This window comes from Nestor notabilis, unplaced genomic scaffold, assembly GCF_000696875.1.
Source record: "Nestor notabilis isolate BGI_N333 unplaced genomic scaffold, ASM69687v1 scaffold9157, whole genome shotgun sequence".
NCBI classification, from domain to species: Eukaryota; Metazoa; Chordata; class Aves; order Psittaciformes; family Psittacidae; genus Nestor; species Nestor notabilis.
The window spans coordinates 268-10527 of NW_009935104.1; the positions used below are offsets into that span (position 1 = coordinate 268).

The 10260-nt window shown below is 50.4% G+C and overlaps 1 protein-coding gene across 1 annotated transcript; it reads left to right on the forward strand.

Moving 5' to 3' along the window:
- Window positions 1–325: 325 nt before the first annotated feature.
- Window positions 326–8235, forward strand: CAMKK2 (calcium/calmodulin-dependent protein kinase kinase 2, beta; the record flags this gene model as incomplete). Its single annotated transcript, XM_010017666.1, has 15 exons — window positions 326–373; window positions 772–825; window positions 973–1024; window positions 1117–1250; window positions 1871–1907; window positions 2699–2720; window positions 3000–3088; window positions 3312–3511; window positions 3602–3655; window positions 4096–4169; window positions 4708–4795; window positions 5041–5136; window positions 5765–5893; window positions 7692–7792; window positions 8163–8235. Coding segments are annotated over 15 exons (1251 nt in total), but the record flags the coding sequence as incomplete, so codon positions are not given.
- Between the last annotated feature and the right edge of the window lie 2025 nt (window positions 8236–10260).

A 10260-nucleotide genomic window follows, 5' to 3' on the forward strand; every position in this document is an offset into this window, starting at 1 on the left:
GAAACAGAAATACCCAGCACCAAGTTGCTGGCATTAAAGCCCTGGGGCTCTCCCAGCTGCTGGTCCCCACCGCCACGTGCCCCTGGTGCACTCCTGTTCCATGTGAGCAGACAATATTGCCCGCCCGGCCGTTAACGTTCACAATTAGCTGCCTATAAACACACTGACACGTGGCTGGTGCTCACGGCTCATGGATCAAAGCTGCCCAGCCCCGAGCAGAACAGGGTGTGAGTTTGCAGAGGGTTTTACTGGAGATTTCAAAGGAGGAGAGTGAACACGAGTGGTTTTGTGGCTCATGTTGGATCCCCTCCTTCTCTCCCCGCAGGACTGTGTGCAGCTCAACCAGTACAAGCTGAAGGATGAGATTGGGAAGGTGAATATAGTCTGGGTTTGGGGTGGGATGAGGGGATTTGGGGTGGGAGGGTGTTGGACTCACGGTTGCTTTCCAGCTGGCGAGATGACAAGTTCAGCCTCTTGCCACAGCAACACGGCCGGTTCCTCACTGATGCTGGTCTGCTCTGGGTGGTGCTGATGGAATTGAATATATATTTTAAATTACTCTTAATTTTCTCTCATGAAATGGGGCATTTGAAGCTTTTTTCTGCTCATGGTGTGGTGCTGGACCATACACCCCACAACTCCCATCACTGCCCACCGATCACTGGGATCAGCGATCCCAGTGGGGCTGGGTTTGCAGAGGAGCCTGGTTTGGTGCCGTGGGTTGTTTTGGACTGTCCCTAACTGTTCCCTCATGGCTGTGCCCCTCTGCAGGGCTCCTATGGTGTGGTGAAGCTGGCCTACAACGAGGACGATAACACCTACTATGTGAGTAGTGCATGTTCCCAGAGCCCATAGAGGGATGAGGATGGATCCCTCTGCTGACTCCCTGCTCAGCTCCGTGCCAGCCCCATCCCACCAGCCCTGTTTTATCCTTGCTTTACCCCAATTCCCATATTCTTTTCCCTATTGCAGGCAATGAAGGTTCTCTCCAAAAAGAAGCTGATGAGGCAGGCGGGCTTCCCCCGTAAGTGGCATCAAAGCTTCGGGTTAAGGGATGCTTTGGGAACTCTGGGGCTTAATTCCCAACTGGACACCCCATCTTTGCCTTTCCCGCAGGCCGCCCGCCACCCCGCGGAGCCAAAGGTGCCTCCGAGGGGTGCCTGCAGCCCAAAGGGCCCATTGAGCAGGTCTATCAGGAGATTGCCATCCTGAAGAAGCTGGACCACCCCAATGTGGTGAAGCTGGTGGAGGTGAGCACTGGTCAGCCCCTTCTGAAATCCACTCTGAGCTTGAAGCAGCCAGGATGCTGCAGGGATGGGCTACACATTGCCTTGGGCAGAGGGGCTGGGATGGCCATGGCAGGTCCTGCCTATGGGAGACACATTCTCCCTGGTTTAAAAGGGGTTTTTATCCCCACCTCCCAAAAGAGGACTTCTTTATTCCCTGCCCAGAAAGGGAAATGCAGAAAAATGTCACTTCCTTGGGGGAAACGAAGTGCTCAGAAGGGTTTTGAGGAGGAGCTGGTGTTTCTGTGGGTTCTGGGGTGCAGCCACCCTGCTCTCCACCCACTGCCTGCATAAACCGGTTCAAAAATCAAGAATTAAGGATGTGCAGGCTGAAGTTTATTTGGCTCACGAGTCAGATGATGCTTCCTGTGTGTTTTAAATATTTACTTCCTTGAAGTACAGCTCTGTCTCTGTCCTCTTGGGTATTTTCCCCACCCTCTGTGGGTAGAAGCTCAGAGATTAGCAGACACTGCTAATGGTGCAGATGATGCAGAACTGAGGTGGCTGCTAAACAAAAAAGCACCATGTTTCAATTTGCAAGGATTTTTGGTGCTGTTTAATTGCCTTTCTGCTTCTTTTGGCAGGTCTTGGATGACCCCAGCGAGGACCACCTGTACATGGGTAACTGGCCACTGTTCTGTGGTCCTCTTGGAGTGTCAGTGGGATGGGGGTTGACAGGGCAAAGAGATGCTCCTGTGTTTTGGGGTGGCTGTCTGGGGGGTTGGGTCTCTCCTCTGGTGTGGCCTGGATGTGCCTGAAGAGCTAATCCCCTCTAATGATCAGAGAAAACAGGATCCTGTCTGGGTTCAGAAGGGGCACTGGAGTGCTTCAAGGCACTTTATAGGCTTTAGTTGGACATAGGGCTTGCTTGGCCATGAGAGGCACCAGCATTCATGTTCTCAGGCTGCTAGAAAGTGACTTTATTTCTTTGGCTTCGAGAACAAAGCACGTGTTAGTTATCCACAGTACAAATGAGCCACTTCCCCGCTCTCCCCCACTATCTTGCAGGCTACAGTGGTTTCCTTGGTACAAATACACCCACTTTTGGGGGTGGTGTTTCTTTTCCATCGTTCATGTTCAGCCTGTGCTAGCAGAGGAGCATGTGATGCCTTCATGGCCAAGTGCAGGGGTTTGCTTGGGCTTGGCTTCGCAGGCAAACTGGGGGGTTTAGTGGGGCCCCTTTTCACAAGGCTGAAGCTGCAGCACTGACAAGGTAGTTGGCAGTATCCCCTTAACTGAAAATGGGAGCAACCAGGATGCCACGTGCCTTGCATGAGATGACATCTCCTTGTTGTAAGAAATACATTAGTTTTAGCATTTTTGTCATTAAAATAATTGCTTTGCCTGAGCTTGTGCTCGTAGGAGCTCTAACCTGTACGTGATCAGTAATCACCTTCTCTTTTGTGTTCCAGTGTTTGAACTGGTGAAGCAAGGGTGAGTATTGGATTCTGGATTTAAACCTACTAAAGGTGGGTTTGGGGATGGCACAGCTCGGCCACCTGAGGCTGCTGCAGGACACAGAGGGGATGGGGAGGTTCCTGGTGGGTCTCCTATGGGTTTGGGTCACATCTCCCCACCTAGTCACAGCTGTGTACACCACATGTGTGCCTGCATTCAGGGGTGCCTGCTATCACCAGCTGGCAGCAAAGCCTCTGGGACCTGTTGTGGCACATCTGGATTGGGATCGAGCTCTCTTCTCTGTTGCCTTTGCAGCCCCGTGATGGAAATCCCAACCCTTAAACCTCTCAGTGAGGACCAGGCTCGGTTCTACTTCCAGGATCTGATCAAGGGCATTGAATACTGTGAGTGTCTGTGCAATAAGGATGGGGTTTCTTACTCTTATTCTTCTCTAAACACCTGGGGCTGCACTTTCTGCTGCTGTACAGTGCCCTTTCTGGTGGCACATGCTACTGCACAGGGGTTTTTGAAGCTGGGCCTGGTCGTGGTGTTAGCAGAAAGGCTTTGTGGCTCCTCTGCTGCAGAGCGGTGCTGCTGCTAAATCCCTTGTTTTTCCTCTGGCTGTAGTGCACTATCAAAAGATAATCCACCGGGATATTAAACCTTCCAACCTCCTCGTGGGGGAAGATGGGCACGTCAAGATTGCTGACTTCGGAGTCAGCAACGAGTTCAAGGGAGCTGATGCCTTGTTAACCAACACAGTGGGCACCCCTGCCTTCATGGCCCCGGAGACGCTCTCGGAAACCAGGAAAATCTTCTCTGGAAAGGTATTTAATAGCAGTTTGAGGGGTTTTGGACTAATCTTCCTTGCACACGCTGTCTGTTGCAGATCTAACTCTGCTTTCTTCCCTCCGCAGGCTTTGGATGTCTGGGCCATGGGAATCACACTGTACTGCTTCGTGTTTGGGCAGGTAATGAGACAGAGCTTTCAGTGCTGTGGGTGGTTGTGGGGGTTGGCACATGCCTCCCATGTACCAGATCTGTGGTGAGATCTGCACCCGTGTTTGAGTGGCTGGGTATTGACAAGGGGAGACAGGGATGTGGGGGGAAATGGGAAACGTCTGCCAGTCTGTGGGATGGGTGCAGCTGAAAGGGCTGTGTTTCTCTTTTTTCCCAGGGAAACAGTTCTGTGTCTGGCCAGATTTTTTAGGAAAGGAGCTGTTTGGTCATTTTTACTCAAACGTTATTTTCACCATGTTTAAAAGAGACATTGATATAATAACAAATCTTCTGGTATTTCCCTGTAACCCTCCTTCCAATCCTGTGAGGTCCCGATGCTCCACTGGCTGCCCCACTGCTGCTTCTTATCAGAGCTTGTTGCTTTTCTCATTGCTTCTTCGCTTTGTGGCAGTGCCCTTTTATGGATGAAAGGATCTTGAGTTTACACAATAAAATCAAGACCCAAACGTTGGAGTTCCCAGACCAGTAAGTGCTCAAAACCCCACAACCTCTCCAGCCTATTTTAAAGCCCGTTTGAGCCGTTTCTGAGCTGCCTGGGTGGAGCTGGCCCTGCTGGGCTGTGGGTTTGCAAAACTCAGGCTCTGAACCCTTCTGTTGGCCCTGGAAAACTTCCTTTGCATTAAACATGAAGGCAACATCTCTTGGTTTGCAGTTGCTGGAGGAGTGACTGGAGCTGTAGAGGTGTTTGAGGGAACAGATTAACCTCTGCAGTTGCTGCCTGTTGGGTTTTAACCTGGGTGGAAGTGGTGTCAGGCTCTCCAAGCCCTGAACATGCAGGATCATGGTTTAGATTGCCCAGAAGGGGATATGTTGCTTCCCTGGGGGGCATTGGGAAGGAAAGGCTGTCTGGCACCTGAGTGCACCAGTACATGGAGCTGCATCCCTCCCAGGGCTGGGATCCAGCTGCCCAAATCTGCCCAGGAAGGTGGGTGACACTGGGGTGAAGAAAGGAGGCAGCATCCATCGCCTTCCCCATCTCATCTCTCCCCTCTCCTTTTCCCAGGCCAGAAGTTACAGACTTCTTGAAGGATTTGATTACGCGGATGCTGGATAAAAATCCTGAATCCAGGATTTCGGTCCCAGAAATCAAGGTATTGACCCAGCCCCTTGGTGTTGGCTGTGGCTTCACTTCTGTTGGGTTCTCTTTACTCATCTGTTTTTGGGAGTCAGTTTGATCGCGCCAGGCTAGGTCCTCCCCCTGTGCCCAGGTCCCTGGGCAGGTAAGTCCCAGCTCCTTCCCCTGCTCCGGGACCTGCTCAGCTTTGGGACCTTTGGTGCCTACAGAAGTCACAGGCAAAAGGAAATCCCCTGAGCACAGTATTTCCTCTGCTACCAGGAAAGTACTGTGCAACAGCCTTTCGCAGGAGATTTCTGGTCCTGTGCCCCTGCGAGAGCCTGGAAGGGGCAAGAAGCTGAGAAAATGGAGACTAAGGTAGGGGGAAAGGATTGTGGGGGAATTGTGGAACCATTCTGTGCTCCTCCTGCAGCTGCCCAAGACATCTGGTGTGTGGGCAAGGAGAAAGAGGAGCTTCTGCCTTCTGTCGTGGATTACTTCAGGTCCAAGGCTAGGGCTTGGTGGGTCTCCCCATCACTATGGCTCATATGTATGATCTGGAATAAATCACTCTTGGCACCGTCTCATAGAATCATAGAATAGGGTTGGAAAGGACCTTAAGATGGACCTTAAGATCATCTAGTTCCAGCCCCTCCTGCAGTGACATTAGACCATGTCACGCTCATCTTACAGATGAGAGTGAAAATAGGTCTTCTTCTCTAAAACCCACTGAGACTCAGCACTGTAGGTCCCCAAGGTTATTGCTCAGTTGTGTAGATGGGGCCAGCTCTGGCTCTGAGTGAGCCACACTGCAGATTTTCTGCTCCCGCTGGTGTTGGGGTGACCTGGCTCGCCAGAGAGATGGCACATCTCTCCCCTGCTCCCTGGTCCTTCAGGAGCATGTAGGGGCCGTAGCTTGGGCGAGGAGATGCGTTTGCCAGGCTTGTGTTGTTGGAGTTATGAAAAAGAGGAAATCGTTCCTGACAGGCTGTGTTATTAATTGAAGTTGCACCCTTGGGTCACCAAGAACGGAGCGGAGCTGCTGCCCACGGAGGATGAGAACTGCACCCTCGTCGAGGTGACGGAGGAGGAGGTGGAGAATTCGGTCAAGCACATCCCCAGCCTGGCCACTGTGGTGAGTATGAGGGAGATGATGGTCTGTGGGTACACAGCAGGGTCCACACTGCCTCCTGGGACGGTCCCAAGCAGCTGGAGGTTGCTGCTGAAGGTCAAAAGCATTGGGCAGGATTAGGGCAAAGACTGTCCCTCTTTCAGAAGCAAGCACTGCAAGATGGGGTCTCAGCATCTCACTGGAGGTGGCCATACTCCAGAGTATTTCAGAGTGGTCCCAAAGGGACCTGTCAGTGGGTTCCTGGTCCTCACACTTGAGCTGGCTGCCTAAATATCACTGTATTAGCTCGGGGCAAAGGAACATCTGGTCCAGAGCCTGCCTGTGTCTGGGAGTGGGTGTTTTGGCCAGGCACGAGCAGCTCCTGCCCTGCTCTGCCCATCCAGCCTCAGGGGCTGTGGGAGCTTCCTGGGATGAAGATTTTATCTGGGCCACGGTGTGCACCAGCCCCCGCCTGCAGCTATTCTTGGTGAACTCATCTCTTTTCAAGCTCATATTTTTATTCTCTGCAACCCACTGTGGTGGTGAGAACCACAGTGTAACCCTGCCTTGTGTGGGAAGTGAAATCATTCGGGGTTTAGAACCTAACGATTCTTTTGGGTGCCCACTAGCCCTTATGCTAGAGAAGCGACCATTCACAGTCCTCTGGTGCAGTGTTATCTGCCTCTAGACACCCAGGCTGTGATTTGTTAAAGCACAGGTCTCCCTTTGAAGCCCCTTTTCTGTCTCGTGGCTCTGCCCACATCTGGCCCCATTTCTGGAGCTCTCTCCCACTTTGGTACCCCGCAGGAGTCTCTTCAACCAAAGATATGTTCACATGCAAATGTGCCTTGTGCTGCTCATGCAGATCTTGCTCTAATGAGATCACCACTGATGAGGGGTTTCCCCCCTTTCTCCTGTTTGGAGGTGACTTGCTGTAATGCAGTGGAGGATGGCTCAGTGCTTCCAGCCCTGTTTTAAATCCAGGTGTGTTTAGCACAGCTCAGGGCAAGTGAGCTTTTACTGTGACTCTTGCCTCTTAAATAACACACTGCCTCCAGGCAGAGCTTGTACTTTCCCATTTGCATTTGTTCTTCAGAATTACCCTCCGGTGCCTGATCTTTGTGCATCCAACTGCAGGCGTTAACACTGAGTACGAGATTCACGTGGCTTCGACTTGCCCCGTGGGACCTCAGGGCCACGTGTGTTTCAGACGTGTCAGGGCTCTCAGTGCACTGTGGTGAGCAGATAAATAAGGCACAGAAGGATGAGAAGCAGTATCAAATGAAGCCAGGGGTTCCCAGAGCGGGATGCACGTGCTGAGGCAGGGCCAGTGCTGCTCACTGGTGGTTCTGTGCTCCCACCAGCAAAATAAGTTGGGGGATGCCTGGGAAGAACCCCGACACTCGCTCTGTTCACAGCAGCCTAAGGCAAAATTGTGCCCGTTCCTTCCTTCCCCTCTCCTTTTCCAATGAATTCTTCTGCCAGGTAATCACAAGGGGCTGGGAATTTGCAGCCACTGGATGCAACAATCAGTAAAACCTACTTCTTCCCAGACTTGGCTTTGCTCTTCTTTCCAGCCACTCACACCTAGTGTGGCTCTCATCTGCGTGTTCAGCAGTTACACTGTGGGTTGCAGAGGATACAGCCCTTGTCTTAAGCAGCTGCAGACTTGTAAACATGCTTCCTTCTGGGTTTTTGTTGAAAGAGAACTTCAACTTGTTTTCCCTAGTTTTCTTATTCGCTTGGGCAAGAGGGTTGGATGTTCCTGTTGTCCTTGAATGAAAGGAAAGTGTCCCTGACGAACTCCAATGTGGTCTTGCAGATCTTGGTTAAAACGATGATCCGGAAGCGATCCTTTGGGAACCCGTTCGAGGGGAGCAGGAGGGAGGAGCGGTCGTTGTCTGCCCCTGGGAACCTGCTGCCGTAAGTGTCATCACTTCACCTCAGCCCCAAAAGATGTTTGCAGCTTATCTTAATGCTCTGGAAGCCGCTGCAAAGCACCGGAGGGGAATTTGAGGAGCTGGGCGTTGAATCTTTCATGTGGGGCCATGGCTGGGATGTTCACACTCCCTTTGTGTGACCTGTAACTGCTGTGGGATGATTTTTGTGACGTGACATATCGTGCCACTCCAGTGGGCTGAAAAGCATCTTTCTATGGCACTTCCAGCCTGTTACAGGGGAGTTGGGAAGGGATAAGACACATGCTCAGGTTCCCTAAGCTCCCATGATGCTGGTGCCTCTGCTTTGCCTTCTATGAGTCTCTCAGCGACTGGTTTATTCCCTTTGAAAGCAGGAAACAAGGCAGTGAAGATAACCTGAAATGCAACGACTTGCCCAACGTGGGAGAGGAGGAGCTTCTTTCGTGAACATGGACTTCACGGTTCTGTTGAGCAGCTTGGTCCAGGGCACGTGCAGCTGAGGATGGGCGATGTCAACAGAGCCTGCACCAAACACAGCATGACACGGCGCTATCTCAATATAATGCTGGATGTAGAGCTTACATAGCAGCATGTTACCAGACATCCGACTACTTGTCATGAACATCGAAGCATCTCCGATCGCTTGGACTGCTGACTTCCTGCGGGAAAGGCGCTGGCTGGCAGCAGAGGTGAGGCTTGTGTGGAGCAAAAAGAACCCAACAAAGCAGTCAAACATGCATTTGGAACTGCTTTGAATGCCAAATAGTTTCCAGGGACTGATGCCAGCGTCCCAGGGGTGTTGTAGGCCCATCGTGTAGGTGACACACATGACAGTAGAACTACACTCTGAGGGTTCACAACCTACCGGAAATGTTGTTGCATCTATTTCTTGTCATTCTGGTTTGGTTTTAATTGACATCTTTTTAACTGCATGGGAACAAAGCAAAAACCCACCTTTTCAGCTTTCTAAAGAATGCCTGCCTTTGTGAGCCAAGTTGTATTAAGCAGCATCTTCGGGACACTCAGAAAGTGAGGTCAATTACCTTCCAAGGTCATTAATGCCATTCCTAAGGTCTTGGTATGACAAGGACTTGGTAAGTTGAGTATTCAGTGTATGAAAGGAAAAGGTATTTAAGGGCTTAAGTTCAGTCTGAACTATTTTTGCTGCAGACACACGAGTGGAAGGTGGTGTTTAGCTAAATGTCTGTTTTGAACAGTAGAAGCACTAACAATCATTTGTTTCTAAATCTTTTACTTGATCTAGGTAGATATACTATGGAATATAAAATTCAGGGTAAAATCCTTCACTTCCATGTACATTACATGGTTTACTACAATTAAAAATGATACAACTTATGCTATTTTTTAAGTATAGACTTAGGGCTTGCTTAGAATTTAAGATCTTAATGAAATACTTAGGTTAGGTAGTAATTTTCAATGAAACTTCTGTTTTCCAAACTCTTAATCTGGATTCTGGGGCCAATGCTATGTTTTATTGCAAGTTCGTTACCAGTAATTTGTGAATGCCTGTGGATCAGAGGCTTTTTAGTAAATTAAGTGTATACCTAATTCATGGATTGTTTCTTATGAAGAGCTCCTTCACCTTCAGTCAGATAACTGATTATTTTGTGGTGCTTGTAAAAAATAATCACCTATTGTGTGGTGGGAGAGACTCTGATGTCCAGATTCGCTTTCCCAAGTTCTCTGTGCTTGGACAAAGCTGGAGAATGGCAGAGTGTGGATGAGCTGGAGAAGAATCAGGGTTTGCTTGAGGAAAGGGGTCACGGTAAGTACAGTTGTTCTGTGGATGGAGCATGGGACTGGGGGGGAAGAACGGACAACGTCACAGTCTGATGTGGTTGTGTGACCTTGAATGAGGTGTTGAAATGATGGTGTACCTGAAAGAGGGGGAGGATTCGCATGTCCCAAGCATGTAAGGGACTGCTAAGGTGTAATTCTTTGCCCCGAGGAAGAAAGCACCAGGAGAGACCCAAGTACTATGGTTAATGGTAAGATCTCTGCCTGCTAACCCTGGCCACACTTCAGGAAGTGTCCATCCCCTTGTCTTCCTTCACCTTGGGCAGCGTGCCGAGGTCCTTGTCCCCACTGCAGCTTCCTGGTTAAGACAGGTCTTTGTTAAAGCCAGGACAGCGTTAGCAAGTGCACGGGTGCCTACACAAACTGGCACTTACATCTTTTGATCACTTGAAGCAATGCTCCCCCTAAATCACAATTTATTACTGAAACATTTTGGGGCTGGCCTCTCTCCGAAGCCAGTCATGGTGGTTTGTGGTTTAGGAGCAGTACTATGGAGTTTGGAGCCATAAGACACGCACTGTTTTCCTCCTGTTTTCCTCTAAGGCTATGCCAAATCCCTGCAGCTTCAGCTATGGGAAAACCAAACAGGTAACTTGGGTGCCAGCACTACTACAGCTGCCTGCTCCCCCCTTCCTAAACAGGGCTTCTCACTGC